This window comes from Neopsephotus bourkii, unplaced genomic scaffold, assembly GCF_033783945.1.
Source record: "Neopsephotus bourkii isolate Nb327-2 ecotype Australia unplaced genomic scaffold, CSIRO-AGI_Nbou_v1 NB_1572, whole genome shotgun sequence".
NCBI lineage: Eukaryota > Metazoa > Chordata > Aves > Psittaciformes > Psittacidae > Neopsephotus > Neopsephotus bourkii.
In genome coordinates, this window is record NW_026902048.1 from 1,716,028 (window position 1) to 1,740,103 (window position 24,076).

Sequence of the window (24,076 nt, forward strand, 5' to 3'; positions counted from 1 at the left end):
CCCCCCCCCCCCCCCCCAGCTTGCTAACCAGCTGTTTATGTGAGTGCTGATTGCGGCTTTTGTCAGAGAAATGAAAATATTGATCAAAATTATTTAGCTCTGGTTTTCCTGGGTCACAGCAAAAGCAACTTTTCTTTCTTTCCCTTTGTACTCTTTGTACTGGAAACAAAGGGAACCTTTCCTCGAGGAGATGCGCCATCCATTTGTGAAGTCAAATGCCATCCGCTTGAAGAGGGTCCTTATGTGCAGACTTCGTATCTGGAGGCTTTCCTCAAGAGTCTGTCAGTTGAAAATCTGGCTAGCAGTGTTACCACAAGTGCTATTGTGGGGTTTTCTTTACGTGCAAAGTGAGGCGAAAAGGAAGTTTCTCCCAGCTGCTGGCAGAGAAAAGCTTCCCATTTACTTAACGTTTGTGGCTGCTGCCAGGATTTTCTGTTTAGAGGCAGAGGGAGTTAAGTGTGGGGTGAAAGGCTTCAGCAGCTCTTCAGCATCCGGGCACGAGGCTGAGCTGTCAAATGATTCTTGTCACTCTTTGTTTTTTATACCAGTCAAGGCACTTGGATAGTTCTGTAGGTTTAAGGGTAGCGGGGCTGCGCTGGAAGCTGAGGACATTCCTTGTTTCAGGTTTAACCTCGGGCTTCAACAACAAAAGCATCTAGAAGGGGGGAGACCAGGATGTGATGTTCCACAACACTTTCTGGAAGGGTGAAGACCATGGTGTGGATGTGGGGTTTTTTATGTAGATTTCATTAAAAATGTGACTTGGATTATCCTGCTGGCTATCCGAGAGATGTGGAGGGCTCTGCTGGAAAACGCAAGTGATTGTAGGCAGGTGACTAACAAATAATCCTTGGCTAATACGGGGTGGGCTCAATTAATGTTAATCCCTGCTCAGCAGTAGTGAAAGTTGGATAAAGAAGATTTTGCAGGGCTGGTACTGACCTGAACATCAGAATGATCACACACAGTTCTCTAAAATGAGGCTGGCTCTTTGGAAGAGGCATCATTCTCGTAATTTCCCTCTTATATTGGAGAAGAAGCTATTCAAAATGGCCCAAAATTGCCTGATTATGAAGATGAGGGTTTCTCTTCTGCTGATGTTATGTACTGAGGCACACAGGACCTCATTAAAAGAGGAGCAGCAGTAATTACTCTAGATTAATGGAAATAAATCTGGCTTCAGTAATAAATGAGGTTGTGTTCCTTGCTCCAGAGCAGCAACCAGCTCTAGTGCTCATCCAGCAGCATGATGCAGAGGCAAAACCTCTTCTCACCATGGAGAAAAATGGGTGATTTGGATGTTTTTGCTGAAATCTCAGTATAAGTCCAGGATGTTGTTTTTAAATGAGTTTGGTGAAATAAGCAGAAGCCCAGAGACAGCAGAGAGAAGCATCACATACAAGCCTGGACCCTGTTGATGCAGGAGGGCCCCAGAGTGGTGTCATGGTCCCCACAGGCATTCTGCTGCTCGGATACTGTAGCATTGGAAGTGTGTCCTTCACCATTTGGAAGCAGACCCAATCCTTTTACTGCTTTGTCCTCAAACTGTCAGGTTTCAGCTGGCTGCAGCTTTGGAAAAAGGAAGGATTTATGTGTTCTGAAGAGAAACTTGCACTGACAGTGGGTGAATGCACTGGAGATGTTGGAAAGTTAAGCAGCCAAGTAGGTGTGAGGGATTTTGGAACATCAGCTGTGAAATACATTTTCTTCCTGTTGTTGTGATACAAGTAAGATTAAATTTGGAAACGGAAGGGCAAATTCCCACCCATTCTGACCTTTAGTCATCTTCAGAAGGTGGTACTGCGCCTTGTTTTTCTCCACTTCCAAGTACCTCCCAGTAGCCATGGATATGGGTGTTATCTTGCTATTTTTCATAAGGTCCTGTAAGAGCCCACTTTGCACTTTCAATGACAGCTGAGTTTCCAGATCACAATCAGATACTGTCTTTTAAAACAGGAATAGGTGAGAAGTTATGCTGGGAATATGCAAAGTGAGATGGTCGGGTCCTTGGTCAGATCATTGCATTGTCTAGTTGTGGCGGTGCTTTGACATAGCAGTTCAGCATCTCCTGTTTTATTATGTTTGGAGCCTCCTGTCAGCAGTGAGCTATTAAAACATACTTTCCCATTAGTTCTCTTTGTTGCTGTTCTAAATTGTCCTCTCTTCCCCTGTGTGCTGGCTCATTATTTCTCATTAATTCATGGTTTGTGCAATTACCTGGGCAAGGCAGGATTGTTGGCAGGAGTTCGATGAGCCTGGCTTCTCTTCTCGCAGGTAGGTGGCTTTGTAACCATACAGCATGGCCGAGTTGGTTCTTGTCTTCTTGGAGTGGCACTTTACACCATGTCGTGAAGAGACACTCCAGACTCGCACCCCAGCCTATCAAGGAGGTGTGAGCAAACAAGGAAGGCTCTTTGCTTAACTTTAAAAGCCAGAAATGTGCAATAAATACCTCTAAATACATGTGAGGGGATTTTGTTTGTTGTGAAGGCCTTCGGCTCAGCCTGAAGAGTGAATCTGTCTTCGGATGTGTGTCAGAGCAGTGCCAGCCCTGCAAAAGGGTTCTTCGCCCTTTTTCTTTGAAGACAGCATTTCAGGTAAGAACTGAGATGGGATCTGCTCCTTTTTTACAAGGAGAAAGCCAGCACACAGCAAGATAAAAGGGCTGTCAATGATTAAAACATCACCGTTTTTCTGCCTGCAGCTTGTGTTTCACTGGCAAATATGTTGTGCCACTGGTTTCCCTGTATGAATGTGCCTCTTTTCTAAGGGTTGTATTTATACAGGGACTTCCCAGCTGCTAGGAGGGACTTCTTGGTGAAAACTGGACTAAGGCTGTTGGTGGAGAAGGGGCTTTACCTGCTCTTCCATGTTTATTTCCAGGTGAGGTGCAGAATCCCATTGCCAACAGCAGTGGCAGGGCTTTGAAGATTTCTGGCTTAATTATCCCATTTGTGCTGCGAGTAGCACTGAAATCTATGTGCTGTCAGGGAGACTCAGCTATTGTGAGGCTGTACAGGGCTGGAAGAGAAAGACCTCATGAAGGGGCTTGTGCAGAGGGTTTCCTCATCATTTCCAGGAGTCTGATAGAGACATATTTCTGTCTTTCTGCTGGATACAAGGAATGTTCTGCTTTGTGAGTGAAGCACGTCAATATATTAACTCTTACTATTCCCATCCTGAAGCTTTATGAAAGTGTTGTCACATCTCTTGTGTAGGCAGGGAACTTCTGAGGCAGATAAAATCCAAGTAACACTAAACTGCATGTAGCAAGAAGGCAAGGAAAACCACAGGAACATCTGATACCTTGATCATCAGTTGAAGGCAGAGGGATAAGAAAGATCTTTGATGATTAAGATCTTTGATCTTTAAGATGTTGACAACTTCAGAAGTGTTATAATGTACTCCTTTGTGGCATGGTTTCTTGGGTCTTTTTTGGGTCAGTATCTCCACGCTGCCCTTTCTTATGGGAACAGACAGGACCGTAGCCAAAAAGAGTTGAGGGTGGTACACTACAGGTCACTGAGGAGCCTGTAAGAGCTGTTTTCTCTGCCTGCCTATCTTAGCTGTTACAGTACGGGTTCAGAGTCATCTTCTAAGTTGATGCACTGGGTGGAAGGCAGTGGATAGGGTCCTGTGGCAAGGTGACCTGTCACTAAAGCTTAGCAAAATGCTGGTTCCCCTTTGCATGGCTTAAGGTATCTCCCAGTACTGCTTTGTAGGTGAAGCCAACTCCTTATAGTTGAAGCTTACTCCTAATAGCACTCCCTGTGGCTTGCATATCAGGAGCACTGACTTCTGAGTAAAATGAGTGCAAAGTCAAGTAGTCATTGCACATCTTGAGCAGTGCTTTCCCTCTCGGTGGTTCCAGATAGCAGCTGGGAGAAAGTTGGTTTGGAAAACAAAGCTGTTAGGAACCGTTTGTTTAGACACAGGCAGAATGAAAGCGGAAAACATAATCTGTCTGTTCCCCTCAGCCTCCCACCTTCTCTTTGTTTAAAATGTCCACATGCCATTGACTTTCAATAAACAAAAGATGTTTCTTATATGCTGGTGTTTACTAGTGGGGGAATGTGATTTATTAGAGAACAGAAATCCCTGCTCATGCCTATGTTTTCAAACTGGAGCAAGAGTTTATAATTTTATAGACCTTTTAAGAACAGATTTCCTAAAGCAAACAGTGAGGAGCTGTTAAATTATAGCCATGTAAAACAACAGTGTAACAGTGTGATTGCTTAGTACCATTGGCTTTATTATCCTGTAACAAATAGGAGTGCTTTGGGCTGGTGAGAGATAACATGCTTTTCCTGAGATAGCTCTGAGCTGTTTCAGAGAAGCCAATTTCAGTCTTCTTTTCCTTGTAATGAAGGAGATGAGGACTGTATGGGTGTTCTCCTACTCCAGTTTTCTTCCAGGATCATGCAGGGAGGAGAAGGTTCTGGAAGAGCAATGTAGAGTTTCTCTCTACAGTCTTGAGAGCCACAGAAGTCTGAGTTAGGCAGGGTCTGTGGTTCCCTGTTTGCTTGGGACCTGTCTGCCCTTTGGAGGGAATAGGAGGGTGCTGCGGTTCCCTCCAGAGCCATGAGTGGTGGGGGCTCTGTTGGTGCCTCTCATGAGCCCTGCAGGGCTCCCAGGCAAGCAGAGTGCAGCCCAGGGGCTTTGGAGCTGAGCTGCTGTGGGAATTCCTTAAATCCCTAGGCATGAGCAGAAGTGACTTTGGAGTGCCTGGCTCTGACATCTCTGGATCCCGTTGAGACCCACGTTGGTACCCCTCTGCCCTTTTCTTTCCACAGCTGTTCACATGGAGCTTAAGGAAGTTGAGGTGCCAGATGCCTGATCTTACCTCTATCTTCCATGTGTCTCTCAGCTCCAGGCCTTGGTGGCTCAGGGTTGTGCTGACCTGGCTGTGAAGGAAGCTCTGGACATAGTGACCATTTGAGGATCATCTGTGTTCCCTTGTGCAGCTCTGCCAGCCGCTACGTCCTCTCCTCGTCTGTGCCAGGCAGTTTGTCACTGCAGGGAGTGAGAGTCACAAGAGTATGGGTGGCCTCCGCTTCAGCTCCTGCTTCCTCTGCTCTTGCAGTTAGCATGTGTCTGAGGCTGCCTGCCTGGAGCCTGGGTGGGATCTCCAACAGATGCATTCATGGTCCTCTGGCCTTCCTCCAGCTCAAAGTCATTGTGGTGACCTCTCCTGAGACTGGTATTGAAAGGGACCCATCTCCTGTGTTTGTTGCTCCTGGTTCTCTACTTCATGGCTCATTTCTTCATGATATATCAGGCCCTACATGTGTGCACACTGGAAAACCTTGTACCAGCTTAGTTGGGCTCTTGAAAGAAAGCTGTGGCTTGTAATGAAACAGCTTTCCAGTGACATAGTTTCAGTGCCGCAGTATGTCTGTGCTGGCTTTCAGGTTGTTCCTGGGCTAAAAATATGGCCCATTAAGACTTCTAGAACAGGACGTAACCATATTTTAAAGATACTTTATTCCTTATGTGTTATTGTGAAGTGATTTCACTGGCACTGCATTGGGAGACCTACGTCGTAAGATCACTTCGTCTGAAGTGGAAGTTGAGGAAAGAATCAAGTGTGCATGTTGGTGATGGTGAGCATGTGGAGCTGCCTTGGAGGTGTCTGGTACTAACTGATGGAGGCTGCTGGACCAGCTATTTCTATTGCTGATCTTCCCTGCCCCCAGATGACAAGAGATTCTGAATTGCATGGAGAAGATTAGCATTAGGAGTTTTACCACCTACTTCATTTGAAACTGGATGCGCTCGAGATGTGTTGAACAAATGGACAGTAGCCTTTCTTCTCCCGGGGGACAGCTTTTACATGGATGGGAAGCTACAGATGGGGCCCAAGGCAGAAATGCAAATAGGCAGGGCTGTGATACGAAGCATTTGGCAGCATCGCAGGCTTAAAAGCTCCCTCCCCATGGCTGCTTGATCCTGCTTTCTCGGTTGTGCTGACACAGCTGGTTGTGGGCTGTACTGTGAACTGGGCGAGTGGAGCTTTGGCCTCCGAATGGTGGGATTAGGGCCCATGCTGCTGGCACTGTGAAGCTGGCCAAGCCCAGGCCATTCCCGTGCTGCTGGTAAGGAGCCCTCAGAGGTGTACTGCTGCACAATGACTGCTGTGATTACAGCTTTGCAGAAGAGCAGCAGTGAGCACAAGCAGCTAATGAGTTTTTATAACCCTCTTTTGTTTGCTTTTGAAGACAGGAGTCCTTCGCTGCCTGCCTGGCTCCCGTTCCCTGTTGTGACAGTTTCAGCACCAGTGTGTGAAGCTCATGTTACGTGGGGAGAGTTCAGACAGGTTTGGTTTCAGCACAGGTCTTGTCCCTGAGCTGTTCCAGCACTTTCCTAACATGAGGCAATTGGTGTCAGAACAGGTTTAAGCCCTGAGACTGAACAAAACAATTCTGAAGGGCAGATCTCCCTCAGTAATGAGTTCAGTGGTGGGTTGACTGTTTTTTATAGATGAAAAGGTCAGATCTCTTGCCTGGGTTATGTAGGAAGGTTTTGTTCTGGAGCAGCCTGCTCCTGATGAGCTCCCGTGTCTGCTGAGCTGCCAGGCAGTGGTCTAACCACTGTTTTTCCAACGTTTTCCATAGTTGAGTGTTGGAAAGCTCACTTTTTCCTACATTTTCCTCCTCAGTGAGTGCTGGAGAGTTTACTTTTTAGGTGAGTTCATTTAAAGCCTGGAAGTTTTGAGTTCAGCAACTTGGACTGGTAGAAACCACTTCTGGTTTTGAGCTGCCCAGAGTTCGGTTTTAATCACAAGTTTTAACAAATGAACCCTATTGAAAACATTCTCAGTGAAATACCCTCTTCTTGTTTTCCCTTCAGAAGCCATTTGCTGTCTTCAAGAAGCAATATTTTAATTGAAGGCATGATAAAAGCAGAGTGGCAGTGGTCGTGTAAAGCTTAATTTATTAAACAGCTTTGTTTGTAATGCAAAAAAAAATCTGTAAAGGGAAGGAAAAAAGAAGCTCTGTGCTTTAAAACTGTCAAAATAAAATCTACAACTTTGAAGTCTTAAAATACTTTGGGAAACGCTGAATGTTTTTGACTGGTTATAGGGAACAGCTGAACTGACTTAACTGGAACAAAATTAGAGAACAAAGAGGTTTTGTTTCCAGTGTGTATTCTTTGCCCTTTGACAGCGCTGTCTGGCTTGTACTCTTGAGATAGATACATGGAGCACGTCACTGTCAGGTTCCCCCCTTTGCTTGGACTTTCCACATAACCAGCTCACTGGAACAACAGTAATATGCTTATAAAAGAGTAGAAATCACAGGGAAATTCAGGGCAAGAGCAGAACTTGAACCTCCTGTAACTGTTGTGTTAGTTTTGAAGGCGTCTCAGTCTCATATTGATGGTTCCTTGTCCCCTGTGCCACATGTTCATGCTGGATTTGGGGATATCACAGGCTAGCAGGGTTTTTCCTGGCTGATTGTTGCATCCTACCCTCTTGGACCTTCTCAACATGGTCTCAAGATAAGAGACTTGCCTTCCACGGAAGAGGGTCTGAAAGTCTCCCAGTGAACACTTGCCATGTACACAGCAGCTTTCATAAGCAAAATGGTGAGGTGGTTTCTATGCACATGGGAATACCCTCGGTATGGTAGCTGGCACACCAGCTCTGGGAGGTGCTCATGTGCTCTGTTTTTCTGTAGCCATCAGTCAAGGCTATTTGCATGAAAACAGGCTCTCTGTAAAGTCTGTCTTCTGTTGGGGAAGGATAGACAGCAGGAGGAGGTGAGCAGCTGAAAAACCCAGCTCTTGTTTCCATGCAAATATCCCCGAAAGAACAAAAGAGGGTGAGAGGCATGCTCAGAGATGGGGTGTGCAAGGAGAAAGGCTCCGGAGTTGTTTTCCATGCAGCAGCATCAGGTCCATGTGAATGTGATTTTTACAGTGTTGTGAGCTGTGGGTCTCACGGGTGAGGCACAGATGCTGCTTTTGTTTTGAGCTTCTCTAGGGCTAAATCCTCTGCTCACTCTGTGGGAATTTTGCTGCTGACCTCACTACATTAGAATCAGGGCTTTTAGGGTCTGCTGCTGAAATGATGTGAGTTACCTCTTCTTCCCAAACCTCAGCTTGTATAGATTTATAGAATCCTAGAATGGTTTGGGTTGGAAGGGACCTTAAAGCTCATCCAGTTCCAACCCCTGCCACTAGAGCAGCTTGCTCCAAGCCCCATCCAGCACTGCCTGGGATGGGGCAGCCACAGCTTCTCTGGGCACCCTGTGCCAGCGCCTCAGCGTCCTCACAGGGAAGAGCTTCTTCCTAAGAGCTCATCTCATTCTCCAGTACTGCAAGATAACAGAAACTTTGCCTTCTCTGCCCCTGGCCCAGCTATACTCACTGTGAGTGGCTCTGAGGAGCCTGGGGCATATTGCACTGTCTTTAGTTCTGCCCTGTGATTTCTTTCCCAATGCATTGGAGAGTGCTTTTTTCTCTTTCCTTGGGACTTGAGGGGTAGTGGGAAGGTGGCAGAGCATGGGAAACCCTGTATTCTAGCTGTAAACAGTGGTGTGAACAGCAGCCCCGCTGGAATTGCCTTCTTGCTAAGCTTGAAGGTCTTTGAGAGGAGTTGGGACTGGAAATAGGGACAGCCCTGTGATGTACCTGAATTGATGTGTCAATAGCAGAGAGCTTTGGGGGACTGATGAGCATTTACTGCAGCAGACAGCTGGGGTGGTTTGAGGCTTGTCTCCTCAGAGCTGCCTGCCTCTGTTAGTAGAGGGTACCAGCTTGATAATACAGCTAGCAGGATCAGATGCATGTCTCCCTCTTCTATCACTGACCCGAGCAAGGCACAAACCTCTGGCCATCAGCATTCGTGTCCTTTTGACCTACAGGTATTGAGTTAGTTGCAAGCCAGTGTGCTGCCTGAGCAAATGCACACTGAATTTGGTAGCTTGCTTAGAAATAAGTATCAGCAAGATGTCAGAGAGGTGAGGTTCATTACTAGAGCTCATTAATTCTGTGGAATACCCTGTAGAGAATATGTTAATGTTCTTACTCTGTTGACATATATTAACATATATAATAGTTGTATAATTGTTACTAATAATTATGATAATAATAGGCTGCTCCTTATAGAGAGTAGTCAAAATGGATATTCAGAGGTCCCTGTAGGAACTTTCAATTCACAGTTGATGGACAGGAAGGTGCTGGTGCATGTACAATGTGATGAGAGGTGCCAGCTCTCTGCCTGCTTCTGCCTGGGTGTAGTGTGAGCCCGAAGGCCAGGTTTCACAGGAACAGTTGAATGTGTTTATCTGTGCTGGTTGGTTGGGTCAGGCAGTTTGGGTCAGCAAGTTCCTATGCTTTTAGCTGGAAATTACTGTGCTTTACCCTGGCATGTGCTGCCATTCAGCAGAGGCACTGTAATTCAATGTGTGCAGGTTGTAGTGAGGCAGAAGTAAAAGGAGATTGCTTAAGTTGCCTTCAGCCTAAAGCATCCGTTTAGCCCATTAACCAGTTAAGTCCATTTTACATTGCCTTGCAGAATGATCACTGTCAGTGACAGTCTCATCTAGGGGTGTCCTTTCTCGAAGCACTCAAATTCCAGGCTTTTCAGATCACTACCCTAGATGGGATAAAGCTCTTGGTATGCCTGTGTAGTTGCTACCCTACAAGGCCAAATCTTGCCATTCATATTAACAAAAAACCAGAGGGTGCCCTGATTTTTAGATCATTAAAAGAACTCTAAGACATGTGGAGCTTGAAAGGTTCTGGATTACAACGTGTTCTCCTGTTTTCTTGAATATAAAACCTGCTAACAAGCACATGGAGAGCCACTGTGATTACAAGACAAGGCTTGGCTCAGAGTACAGCTCTTCGTTTATTGGAGAATATAACCCTGTGGCATATCTGAAAGCCGGATACAGGGTGACAAACCAGCATGACTATTACAAAGCAGCAATAATCAGGATTGTCCAAAGATTAACTTTTCAAGCCAGCTTTTACCAACGCAAATTGTCAACCACTGCGTTGTGATAAAGGGTAGAAATAACTAAATATGACACGCTGACTCCTAAAGGGGAGTCATCTGAAGTGCTTTGTGTTGCAAGGTTTCATGAGAAGGGTTTTGAAATGCTTTCCTGCCTTACCTGAGGGAGAGGCCAGTTCTGCCAGCTGGCAGGGGCTCTAGGCAGAGCATCAGATGGAGATGTCTGGGGTGGAGTGTGTGTACTGGAACATCGCATCCGTCTCACAGCGGTCAAAGCAGGATTGTGCCCCAGTGCCTTTGTTAAATAAAAGGGCTTTGGGCAGTGCAGGTATAAAAGTCTCCAGCTTGGTTTTCAGTCTCTTTTTTTTCTGAGCAGCAGTTGCAAATCGCTACCTTCCCTAGCAGGGGATGGCTCTCTAAAGTGTATCTTGGGGTTGCTGATCTGTAGGATCAACGTAGATTGCATTCAGTGACCACCTCTTTCATTATGTTTATATTACACAATATAAAGGACATTTTTCTTCCCCCCCCTAGTGCAACCCCATTGCTCTGTTAGCTTGCATCTGGTGCCCAGGGTTACAGCTCCTGTTTTCTTACGAACTGCTCCTTCCACTGCTATCCTTACCTGTTTTCTTTGTGGTGTGTTGTGGGGTTGGTGTTTTTTAGTAGCCTGCATTCAAGTTGCCCACTCTTCACAGCGAACATCTTGGACTTGATTTCTCTTTTGTGTTTGTGAAGCACCCAGCACAGTTTTGCCTTGATCTTCCAGCAAGACCACCCCAAGCAAGATAATGCAACCTGCTAAAGCTTAGAGGTTCTGATTTCCCTGTTTTTGCCAAGACCCTGCTGGGCCAGGTCCAAAAGGTGAACTCAAACACCACCCAGCTTCTCTAGAATCCTGTTGCCAGCTTCCATCCTTGCATCCTCTCCCTTTAGTCTAATTAAAACCCGCTGTAACGAATGCTGTGAAGCCAGCTGCCATGCTTTGGCAGGTAGCAAAGGCAGGGCAGTGAAACCTCCAGCTAATCCATCCATGCTATGAAGTCATAAGAATCTTGTTAATTTTTAAAAAGCCCTTGATGCCCACTAATCCAAATCAATTTTCATTTCTTTCATAAAGTCGTGCTTCCATTTAGGCTTCAGCTAAGAATTACAGCTAATTTGTTCGATTTTATAACAGTATAATTGAAAAAGTGATTTTAATGTCCTGGCAACCATATTCCCTTTCTTTGGTTGTTAATGAAAGAATCCATTAAAGTTAAATGATTTGGGCACAGATTCAAGTTGAATCGCCTGAATATTCTAGGGGAGTGTTTCTGACCATCTGCTGCTCTGTCATTGGCGTTTGTGTTGTAAATGGGACCGAGAGAGGGACTTCACAGGTCTTGTTCGAGCCATTAAGCGTAAAATATCATTTTAATTTTCTGATCTGAGTGTAAATAGTGGAAATACTCAGGAGAGTTGGGACTGTTCTGCTCCGTCATATCCTGCGCTCGTAAATCTCACCGCTGAGCCGTTCTTCCGCATCCTTTCCGGGGGCTCTCATGGCTGTTTGTATTGATTACAGTACAGCAGTCAGCGCCGCGTTCTAAGTTCCTTTTCATGACAGGCAAGACAACTGGAAGCGGAGCCTGTGAAGGGGAAAGGACACGTGGTGGAGAAGTGTTTTTCCCGCTGCCTCGAGTCACACTCGTCGTTTCCGTCTGGTTGCAAATGGAGCAGTGCAGGGCTGGTGAGCGTGAGCAGAGACAACTAATAAATTAGAGCAGCTGTTGTCATCGCCTTCCTTCTTTGCATATCGCTGTGGTGGGTGATTTAGGGCTGTTGGGCCAAGCTGGCACTCGGAAGCACAGGCTTTGTAAACCCAAACAAGGGTAGAGTCAAAGAGCTCACATCCTCCTTTCGCTGTACCAGACTCTTCCTCTTTGCTGCCAAGCTTTCTTGCAGCTCTTGGTGATGCACAGCATGGCAGACCTGCTGGAAGTGAAATGGACAATGAAGCAGGCCATGAAATCCACTGGCTCTCATTGGGTTTGAGCCTTTGCTTGGAGGTGGATGAGGTGTGTTGGGTCCTACATCACAGCTGGAAACATGTCTGTTGTGTTAGGATGCTCAAGCTGCAATCCCCATGTTTTGACCTTATCACAGGGTTAATATTTACCCCTTTGGCCAGTGTGTGGCTGTCTTTGAGAATTAGAAAGTGTGGCCCAAGTTCCTCTTGGCTTTTTAAGGTGAGGTAAAGGTGGGATGTTCTCTGTGACTTTCCTCCAGAGCTTTACAGGGCATTTTGTGTATAAACGTTTGAGTTGCGAAGGCTAAAGAATTGTTTGGTAGAGAGGATGGGGTTTATTTGCTGGGAAGTTTGGGTGCTAGTTTCAGACTAGCAGTGGGACACTGGCTCATTCCTCCATGTATTGACTTTTCCCAAGGTTTGAAATTGGATGTGATGCTTATTTTTCTTTCCTCTGTAGGGTGGTGAGAGTGACATGAAATAAGTCCCTGTTGGAACTGAACACCTTTCAGTTTAATGTGTTTGTATCTTTGAACTATACAAAGCCACTAACCCAGGGGAAAAGAGCTACAAACCATGCTTAAGAGTTTCAACTGTAGCCCACAGGTGAAGGATCTTAATATATTTTATTTGGTAATATTAGTTTCTGGTTAAGTGACTGTTCTCAAGAGGCATGATACTGAAGCTTTCTCAGGCATGGAGAGATGAAAGTATATCCTAAAAATACACTAAACTTAAATAGTTCAAGTGCAAAAATAGGTGGTGTTGTAACAGGAGGTCTTGTTTCAAACTCCTCTGTGTTGTTTGCAGCTCGTGTTTATGTGATGCACGAACTAAAATCAAGAGCTTCTGCATCGAACAAAAGCAGAATGGCTGGGTTTCCTTTCCAACAGCAGTGAAAACTGCAGGAAATAGTTATGTGTTTAAATGTTGCCCATGAAATCATGCAAATCTAAGCAAGGCATTTTCGTGTGATGTGGTCCTTGAAAATGGCAACTATCAGGCTTATTCAGCCCAGACTGCTGCTCAGCAGCAAAATTACAGTCACCACAGCAAATGGGCCTTCTAGTGTTAACACCAGCAGATAACAAAAATAGCATTTAATAACTTTCATTAGAGTTAGTGTTTCTAGGGCTTTGGGGCTTTGCTCTTTCAAATAATTTACATGATTTGCAGGTACAAGCTGCTGTGCCAGACTGTCCATCTGATTCTCTCTCTGATCAGAGCATATTAATGCACTTGTTTGATGGTCTGTTACCAATAATTACCTTGGATTGCATTAGGAGCTTTTCCAACATTGCAGCTGGTCTGTATTTTTCACTAAGTGTATTTCAGGGCCCAATTACAGGACTCTGATGTGTTATTGTTCCAGTGTGCTTGTTCAAGCTTGTAATTTTAATATGCCTCTCCACTGTAGATTTATGAATGCGAACCTAAGGCTCTGACCTGAGCTCCCCGTGCATCCCACGCTGGCAGCAGCTTCTGCAGAGGTCGTTTCAAGCTGTTCCTTCTGGGCTGTTTGGGAAGGGAAAGATGACAGCTGGGAGATGGAGCCTTCCTCAGACATGTTCCTAGAGCAAAGCTTGAAGTTCAGTGTGCTTGGTGTGGAGCAGGGGGAGAGGGACAGAGGGAGGTCAGTCCTCCCTGGGATTGCATGTCAGAGATTGTGAAGAGGTTTTCAGTGATCTTAGTGCTTAAGTCACTTTGGCAGTTTAAATTGGCATCCTTAAATTCAAGAGGGGCTGATGCTGATCTTGCTGTACACAGGGATAGCTCTCAGTAGTGCAGGACTCCCTGGGGACAGGACCTGAAAAAGGCAGAGCTTAGAGCAAGCCCAAACCTAGACATGTTAAACTTCAGCTGCTGTTTCAGAAGCATTTCTGGGAGCAGAGAGGAGAAAATACAAAGGTTGAACCTTCGTGAAGAAGTCAAGCACTTTACCATTATGATTGCCATCGGCAATTCAACATGATGAATAAATTATTACTGCTATTGATTTTTTCATCTTTGTGGACCATTTGTTTGCAGGGAGATACATCAGAATAACACATGTCAATGAAACTGAGTTCAATTGTGAGAGCTGGTTTTGTGTTTATCTGCCAGGCATTATCTATAGATACAAATAAGGTATTTGGGCAAACCTGATGCTTCTACAGAAGCATTGGAGTATTTAGTCCTCTCTAGAAATTAGTTGATACTTTACTGAGCTGTTGAGACTGGCCTAGGCTATGGGATGGCCAAGCCTGTGCTCAGCAGCCAGCTCCAGGGCATTTCCACTGGACTGTGTGTGGATGGAGCTGAGCTTGCCCGGTCAGTGCTCATAGAATCCAGAATGGTTTGGGTTGGAAGGGGCCTTAAAGCTCATCCTGTTCCAACCCCCTGCCTCAGGCAGGGACACCTCCCACTAGACCAGGTTGCTCCAAGCTCTGTCCAGCCTGGTTGTACCCTACCCCTTGATGCAAGGACGCTGTGATGGTCTCTGAGTGCCATCTCTTGCTGCACAGTGCTGGTCTGGCACCCAGCTGCTCATGAAAGGCTGGGATCTGCTTAGTGACAGGGGATGATCTGAGAGTCCCTTGCTGCCAGCTGGGTAGATATTCCTGCAGCAGTGGGAGATGTTGCATTATTAAATAAGCCATCTAGCTTGCTTCTGTGCAGGATGAGAAGGCAGCATGCTTCCCACTGGTGGGTGCTGCTCCGTACTGGAACCACTGTGCTGTACATGGCTGTCAAAGTGCTAATAAAATGGTCTTTCCACCAGCCCTGGAGATAGTTTTAGGAGGCTTTTGTTCCAGAGAGGCTAAACAGAGGCTGAAGGTGTAACTTTCTTATTCTTAAGCTTGTTTGTGTTGCCAATACAAGGTGGAAAGTTCCAGTAACATCTGGTAACTGGGAGGGGAATATAGAGCTCTTGACCTCTCTGTCTCACAGGCCTTGTTAACAACTGAGTGGAAAAATGTTTTGTTTTACTTTGCCATGAGGAGGCTGAAGACCTGATGCACAAAGGGATTTAGGTGCCCAGCTCCTCTTTCAGCCTCCTGCTCTACAGAGATCATGGCAGTTGGGTGCTCCAGCCCCAGAGCTCCTCCAGTTCTGCTTTCAGTGCTGATGTTTCTGAGCACCCAGAGTGCAGGCTTCATCAGAGACCTGCATCCAGATTTCTTTCTGGGTCACCACTTGCCAAGTGCAGTCGCCCTAAAAACAGGCTGAGACCAAGCTATTGACTTTTAATTGTCAGTGCGTAAGGTTTCCAAGAAGAAAGAGGGCTTTGTGTTGCTTTAATGGGGACACACTGAAGTATAGTCACCCTTTGAATTAGACAATGAGAACATAAAGATTTTCTACAGCTCGAATAGCCTCTGAAGAGCATCAGCAGAAGGTTACATTGAGCAGAACAATGGCACAGGAGTTGGCTCGCTGAGAGGTAGGAAAACCCTTGGGAAGTAGTAAGTCCACTTTTCTTCTGTGCTGTTCCCTCCTGATTAAATGAGATTAATTGTGCCTGTTGAGCTCCACGAGTTCAGCATCCAAAATAAATACATAAATTCAGACAGGCGACAGGGCAGAGGCTCAACTGCCCTTTGAATTGCTGCCATCTCCTGTGGGATGTGGAGGGGAGAGAGGAGCCCTTTCCTCCTACTGCCTGATATCCCACAGAACACACACAGCGACCCGCTGCTCCGCTGAGCCGCTTTCCTTGCTCCTGGGAAGGTTTCCTTTGGCTGGAGCTCTGCAAGGTGCACAAGGCAGTTCCAGAGGGCCAGATGTGTGCGGAATAGGAAATGCACTGGCCAGGCTCCAGGCTGTGGGACCTGCAGCACAACAGCAGCTCCCCAGGAAAACCTCTGGCTGCCAAGAACTAGAAGTGATGTCAGCTCTGGAAGTGTGTCAGATTAGAAACCCTTGTACTTTGTTCTCTGTGAAGTATTAATCTCCCAAGGCCTGTGCTGTAATGGGTCCTGTCTGGCTCGGTGAAGCGTTATTTGGTTTGGACTGGAAGTGTTTGAGGGTTTTCATGTGAAGGCACTGGGAGCTGTCAGTGGTTTAGCTGCTTTGGGTTGGGTCCTGTCCTTGAGTTGATTGTGGGAACTCTCAGCTGTTCTAAAGATTGGCCACCCCTGCCTTGCAGTAAAGGTCTATACCTTGTAATTGCTGGGCTGGGTGTTTGTGGGAATGGGCTGGGGTTTGTAGGAATGTTTGTGCCTTGGGATATTGTATGTGCCTAAATCTCCTTGACTTCCCATAGCTGAATCAGTTTGTTGAAGAGAAGACGGAGCTTCTCCCCCAGATAACATTTCTGGCTGCCTTTGGGACAGCCTCTTTGGGTGGTAGCCTGCTTGGTGACAAGGTTGTGGCCATGGAGCTGCTGGGGTTCTTCTCACACCAGTGGAGAAGAGCCTGAGCTGTGCTGCGAGACTGGGATGGGTTAATCTGCTGAGTTTATAGCAGTGCTGGATTTGGAGCTGGGGCACACGCTGCCTGTCTGAACCAGCTGTATGTCCTCTTGTATGTCCTCATGGTGATGTGCTGTATGGGAGCTGGCAGTAAGTTTATTCACAACCTTACTTGGGGCTTATGCAGCTACGTGCTGTACAAAGCCAGAAGCACAGAAATGCATCCCTTTTGGCTTATGCCTGAGTGTTTTGATTTTGAAGTAATTACTAAAACACACCTCATCCTCCTCCAAACAAAGCCATTTGTCTCCTGTTGAACAGTAACATGTTATTTGCTCGTGCTGTGTAACAGAGCTCAAGGGCGTGTTTACTGCTGATAGCCAAAATGTCACCAGGACAAGCATCTCCCTTGTCTAGGTCTTCCCTCCTTGATTTAAGTGGTTAAATCCCACGGAAGGGCAATAACCCTATATACAAGGACACAAGTGAGGTTGTGTGCTATTCTCAGCCATGGTGTGCAAGCTCCCAACAGATCTATGGGCTTAAAGTATTGTGTATCTTGGATGTGAAAACACTGCTCTGAGGGTCTTGCCTCTGACCAAGTGATTGTGTTGTCAGCAATCAGTCAGATCTGTGTTGCATTGGTTATTTATAGTTTTGAAATGATAAACCCAACAGAGATGGTTCTTTTCCCCCTTTCCCACTTTTACTCAGTGGTAAGTTGGGCTTTTCCTGCCTCCGTTTGGTGTCAAGGGGAGGAGATGATCGAAGGTATTTTTGGCTGTGCATTGAGACGGGTGATTTGGGAAGGGAGATGTTGACTGGTTTAATGTGGATTCTCAGACGCCTGCTTGGATGTGGAATGAAGCCCGCTGCTGACAGGGGCTGTGCTCCCATGAGGGCACAAGACAGCTTGGTGCCTTGAGGATTTTACAGCTTTTGTTCATCTGAATCGCCCTGGGTTTTTATGCCACTCAACAAGAGACTGTTTACTTCACTGGGCCTGGCCACTGGAGGTGGATGGCTGGCTGATGGAAGTGAGGAAATAGATGGGAGGAGGAGAACATTTTTCTCCTGAGCTGTTTTTGTGTGTAATGTAGCCTAGGGATTAACAGCACAGGAGAGAGTAAAGAAACCCTGCAGAGCCTGGGTCAGGAAATACAATGTTCATGGAAACAAAATGCTTTTAACTTGCTGCATCAAAGACCCACCATTTCGGGGCATGATGTACATTGGAATACATCTGCATTCCCCTAGAACTCTGTGTGTGTGACTGCATGTGTGTGTGGTATAGAACTACATGTAAGTGTGTATTTGAACATTTCCATCTCAAAGCCAGTGATGTCCACCCTGGAATAGCTCAGTTACCCAGGACTGGATGGACATGGGCTGTGCAGTTCCTCTCTTCTCACAACTCGCCACTCTGCTTTTGTCCCCTTTTCACCCAGAGAAGTACCTTGAGATGTCCTCAGTTGTGTTGGGTTGTCTCTGGATGGGTGGTAGGCAGGCAGTGTGTGCTGTCATGTAAAAACCTCCTTTGAATGTGATGTTGCTCTCTGTAGGGCACCACTGTACAGTGTTCCTTGGCCTCAATTTAGCTACTCATGAGCTGAAAACTTATGGTTCTGCTGAGCTTTCATGACTGAAACTACATCTAGGAGGAGGCAAAGGCAAAAAGCCCTCTGGCTCCAAAGTACAGGTCTGGAGCTGAAACCTGCCTTGAACTGATACACGAAAAGGCAGTCTGGCTTCTGACTTGAAGCCTATCTTCGTGTTGTCATTGATGTCCATTGGAGTCCTGTATTTGCTGTCTGAGGCAGTGGCTGTCCTGGGTAGTCTTCACTGCATTCATCACAGCGTTACCTCCGGCAGGTAAGAGGGTGAAGGTGAGGAGGAGGCTGCCGAGTGTGTGCTGTGTGTTTAAACAGGGTTGTATCCGTTCCTGTCACTACGGTGAAGGATGGAGGTTGGAAGTAGTCAGCAGCTTCTGTAAGCATTTAACATTCCTGATTTCCTTTGTCTTTGATCTCACTTGGACTAATTTTACTCTCTTCTGATCCTTTCCCTTGAAGGGGCTTTTATCTCATTGTCAGGCTTGCTAATTTAGTGCAGTGTTTTGAACCAGACCTCCTCCTACGTTTCGAGAGCCTAGAAGGTATTTTTTCCTTAATCAGGAAGTGTTTCTACAGTTCTTTGAGCATCTTAGGACAGGAATTGTAGTGGGGCTCTTGGCAATGCCAAGTTCAGGTCCTCGGCCCTGCTGCTCCAACCTCTGTTTGTGCAAATGGCCCATCCACGAGAGCCTGCAGTATTCTGCGGCCGAAAGGGCAGGAAGGAGCTAGATGATTTGGGGCAGGTCAGGCAGCCTGATGTTGCTTGGGGGCTTCATCTGTCCAGCTGGAAGCCTTCCCAAGCTGTACTGAGTGATGGGTTGTCGCATACTTTTGACCTTGTCATGGGCTTCTGGCAGGTGCTCGGTTTGAGCCCTGAGGGTTGTGAATACATCTGGGTTTTATGTAGCTTCTTGGTCTAGAAACATTTCTGGTGTTCCTAGAATAAAGAGCAGTGGTTTGAGTATGGTCACGAGCTCTCACCACTGTGTGGAGCCTTCATTGCTTGGTGATGCAGTCGACTCTTTAAAGTGGAAACATACTGATACCCTGGAGGCTGGCTGCTTGTAAGTGGTTTCTGCCATGACTGGGTGGATTGTGTGGTTGGAACAGGTTCCCAGGACAGAGGAATTTGCTCTTTATAGTTGTTGTGCAATTGTGTTTATTGGTGTGAAAACATGAAAGAAGGCAATCTCCTCCTGTCAATAGCCAGGGAGATGGTATTGGCACGACTAGCTCAGCAAGTGCACCAAGTATTGATGATAGAAATGGACCATGCTGGTTGCTGGGGGATCCTTTGCTTCTGGTGTTAGTATGTTCCTTGCTGAGGGTGCTCTTTGGCCTGTGAGGTCCAAGCTTCAAATGCATTTCCCTCCAACAGTCATTTCTCCTCTCTTAGTATAGCAGAGACAGACCTGAACCAGGCTGGTTGGTTTGGTGTGGGTGAGTTCTGCAGTCCAGCACTGTGTTGTATAACCAACCCTTTTTCCTCTCACGTACCAACCAGAAGCTTGGATCCAGGTAGGTTTTGACTTTAGAGTGATATTTAGGGATACAGAAACATCATCACGTGTTTTAAAAACCCAAATACTTCTGCTGTGATGAGAAGTCTGGAGCTGCCTGTTCTTACCCTGCTGGAATTGGCTGAGTTGATTTTTAAGGGATTGAAGTTTGGGAGGCTGATAATTGCTTCTCAGCAACCTGTGCTGGCGTGGGAAGCTGCACTGCAGATCCCTGCTCTATTCCTGGCTGCCTGAGCCAGCCAGCTGGCCCCTCACGCTTCACCTTTTCAAGAGGAGGAGGAGTATTTTGAGCAAAATGGCATTTTAATTGCTGTCTGAAGAACATAGAAAATAGGACAGTTATATGGGCTGATTCCCCAAGCGAGGAACGGGAGTGGCTGCTGCAGAACAGGAGCATATGGAGAAGATGAAGCCATGGTGTGGTGGCAGAGGGCAACGTGGGATGCTCAGCGTGCAGAGCCAACAGATTCTACATAGCCGTGCCCGCCCAGGCTGCTGCCTTGTGGGAGGGTCAGCACTGAAACAGGGTAAGTGTAGGTGCAGGCAGATTGGTGCCCATAATGCTGGTGCTGCACAAGGACTGTCTGAGTTGTGTCACTGCTGAGAGGGATGTGTAAAGGAGTTTAGGTGAAAGATGCAAAGAGAAAGCTGGAGCCATTGGCTGTGGGGAGTGACCTGTGACCTGTGTGAATTCCTTGTCTCTTCAGTCTCTGCTTATGCTTCTAAAGACAACAGATTTAAGGAAAAGCAAAGGATTAAGACTTTAGCAGACAGAGTTTCAGCATCTGTTGAAGTAAGTTCTGCATCACGTGCCTTTGCCTCCACAGCCCTACCCTCTGGAGGTGGTGTTCACACACAGGCTGACTAAGCCCTGTGTGACGTGCTGCTGCCAGGAGCAGCTGCTATGGCTAGGTCCCTTCAGAGAAGTGTCTGGGTTGCTGCTCCTCTGTGGATGAGAGTTCTCACAACAGGCCTGTGGCTCCAGCCCTGAGTGAGCCTCCTGTCCTTACCCCAGGCTCAGTCTTTGAACCCTCTCCTGTGTTTGGCCATGTCACCTGCCACACATGCATTTGGTGCTGTTGCATTAGCATAGTGTGAAATGCAACTCTGCATCCTGCCAGGGGTTGGCTTTGGGGACTGGGATATCGTCCTCTGGATGACCTAGTGGAGATGACTTGGGCCAGGGTCTGTTCTGTCCCATAACACTGGCAATCAACAAGCAGCAGATGAGTAGGATTCTTGTATAGCCTCCTCATCACTGAAGGACATAGCTGGCCAACATTAAGTTCTAGGTGGTCATTCTGCAAGCCAGCAATGCCAGCAAACCTCGCAGGTTTCCATCCTTGGAATGAGCACAGAACCAGCCCACATGTGGACAGGGTTCAGTCCTTCAGGTTCGTCTTTCAGGGGCACCTGCAGTTTCCAGCACACGCCTTGGAAAGATTCCATCTCCCCGCATGTGTAATTTTGCGTGTCATTGCCCCTAATTGCATGCTTAACACACGCTCCTTCCCATGCAGCCCTTTTATCAGCAGTAGGTAGGAGCAGGTTTAATAGGGTGTTTGAATTCCTATAAAATTAATCTGTAGCTTTCTGCGATAGGAGACGGGCAGGGAGCCATGTGGTTCATATCCAGTGTTGATAAACTTGTTATAGAGGCAGGCAACATTTCTGATTGGAGCAATGACAAAATAATTTGGAGCAGAGCCATAAAAAGAGTGGATGGTGATGGTTTGAGCACAGCAGAGATTGAAATTGCTGGTGTGTGGAAGCAGCGCTGCCAGCTAACATTGACTTAGTGTCTCTGGAGAACTCTAACGGCAAATGCATTTTATTAATGGCAATATTCTGTTAGGAAACGCTGAGCATTGTTTCAGAGGTGGAGCTCCCCTCGAGTACGTGGCTTTGGAGATCAGCCAGACCAAGACCTGCTCAGCTCAGCTTGCTGCTGGCCACTGCTCTGGCCTCCCGCTGCAGCAGGCGGGTTGCTTAGGGGCATGTCTGCTTGCAGCTGGAATAGCCTTTTCTAGTGGGGAAATGCATCGTCCGTTCTCAGTCTGGATTCACTTATTTGGGATAAAACACTCAGAGACAGCAGGTCGTGGTTTTAGCCATTCTTTTGTTTTTCCTTTGAAATCAGTTTCCCAGTTCCTGAACGTTGGGAGATGCTGTCTTTCTGGATTCCCAGCTGGGATTGAGCTCTTGCTTCCCCTCAGGAGGAATTGTGATCATTGGTATTGGGGTAACAAGTGAGTTGCCTTGTGAGTGTTGATTGGCCTTGGAGGAGGTTCTGGTATGCAGACAGCTGAGCGGGAGCCCTCACTTGTCATAAGCAGCTGTGGCACATCGGGGCCTTTACTGCGTCTTCTGTGCTTGCTCGTGTGGTTGCCATCATTTCACCTTTTTCTAGTTGTTCTTCTCTGCTTCAGTCCAGCCTGGAAGAAGGAAGTGTGGACAGAAAGGGCAGCTGCTGGGCCCAGTGCGAGGTGGCAGAAATGGTGTGGTTTGTGCACACCTAGGGATGTATGATGGAGAATGAAATCCGCAAGTCACGGGAGGTGCTGGTCACCTAGCAGGGCTGAATTTCACCTGTTATCTCCATCCATACCCCTGGAGAACCATGCTTCCCTCACTGTAAAACTGTAAACTGGGATGTGATTAATCAAGGAAAGCAACCTGTACTGCAACACTGTCTTGTCTTTGCAGGGAGGCTGTTGGAAGGGGATTCTTTGGAGCTGAGCTGTAGTGCTGGTCCTGCAAAGGTGATACTGGAGCCGAACCAAGTCGTGGTTTTGGACTGTAACCTGGCCCCTGCAGAGCAGGTGATCAATATCACATGGAAGAAGAATGGGTTTCCATTAGTGGAGCAGGATCATCTGCACGTGCTTCCGAATGGATCACTCTTCATTTCATCCCAGGGTGCGGTGAAGGACAGTAAATACCCCGAGAAGACTGGTGTTGAGGGTAATTACTCCTGTGTGTCTCACAGCTCCCTCGGGGCTGTCACCAGTCAAACGGCTGCAGTCAGATTTTCAAGTAAGTGCTGGGGTTTTTTATTGGTTTTCTTTTTACCCCTCCTGGTATCTGTATAGACCATCTGCCTCCCACAGAGTCTGAGATAAAGTGAGCACCATCTGATGCTAAGGGGCTTGGTGATGGGGAGGTGTTTGGGAGAAAGCACCCGTTGCCTTTTCTCTTCATTCAGGTACCTCTGGATGGTGTGTGCAGGAATGCACCCACATTACTTGTGTGGGGACAGCTGGAAGGACTGGCTTTAGCCATGCACATCAGCTTAGCTGCCTGCAGGTCACCCTTGGTCTCTTCTGGGTTCCCTGGTGAGCAGTCAGCACAGCTTGGGGAGGAGTGTGGAGGGGTTTTGGGGAGTTTGATGCTGATCAAGGAGGCCTGAGACCAGGGCAGAGCCAAGCAGCCGTAGCTCCCCCTGTGGCAGGTGAATGCAGTAGGTGCTACTGGGTTTCCCAACAGGCAGAATGTACCCTGTATCAGCATGGTGCCAACCTCTGAACTCCCAAGGAAACTCCAGATGGTGAAGAGCAGGGTGGAGACTGGAGCAGTTGAGACTAGGAGAGACAGACAGCTGTCTACATGACAAAGAGTCTGTCAGGACTGTCTTGTGAGGTTAGTATCTCTTTATAATGGAAGAGATGAAAGAAAGGGCTATTCAGGCTCTTCTCATTTTGGTCTCTGAGAACAATATTTCAAGATCTGAACTGCGCAGCCTTCAAGGATAAAACTCCTTTGTACCCAGGAATGGCTCCTGGAGCTATTTTAAGTGTGAGAGTGCCAATACATGATTCTTTCACCTACCAAACAGGTGAGGCTAGTAAATCATGCAAATACAGTAACACTTCTATCTAGTAGAGTGACTTATGGAAATGTTGATGAGGTGCTTTTGTAGTTGCTCAGAGCTGTGGCAGGTGAAGATGCAGAGTGGATGCCCTAACACGCACTTTACACTGTGATGTGTTTAGCCTCTGGTACCCCAGGCAGGTCCATGTTTGGCTAAGTGTGTGTTTCAGTCTGTGAGCACTGTGCTGTGGAAACCAGCACTCCTGATGACAGATGAAGCTTTTGCCAGATTATGTTCAACATGCAGCACCCACAGAGTGCTGGTCACCCATCCCTCCTGTTCACTCCTTGCAGTGGTTTGTAGTGCCAGATAAATAGCTGGTTCCAGGGTTTCATTACTTGAAGGGACCCCTGAGGGCGGTGAAGATGGAGTCGGGGATCCTGAACACAGATATGTTTGGGGAGATGGGAGACCTGGAGTGGAAAAGATGTATGAACAAGAGGATTTATTTGGCTGCTCTGTCCACAGTCCCAGGCACCCTGAATTAGGATGTATTCCCTTTTAGGGGTGACTTGTGTTAGAGTTTGCACTGTATTCACCATTTCAGGTGAACTCTCTCCTCGTGCTTCTCATATGTCTCCTTTTATTACCATCAGCGCAGTTAAAGTGCTGCTTCTGTGGCACATGCATGCACCTCACACAACACACTCATTTCTGAATGGAGAGCAGCGAGGGAATTGATTAATGAAATGCATCTCACTTG

General features: G+C 46.9%; 1 protein-coding gene across 2 annotated transcripts in view; it reads left to right on the top strand.

Moving 5' to 3' along the window:
• Positions 1 to 24,076, top strand: part of IGDCC4 (immunoglobulin superfamily DCC subclass member 4) — an 84,324-nt gene that overhangs the window by 6,774 nt on the left and 53,474 nt on the right. For both annotated transcript variants that reach the window (XM_061371178.1, XM_061371180.1), the window contains exon 2: positions 22,209 to 22,538. In XM_061371178.1, the coding sequence (XP_061227162.1) occupies positions 22,209 to 22,538 (330 nt within the window). The remainder of the gene's footprint in view (positions 1 to 22,208; positions 22,539 to 24,076) is intronic.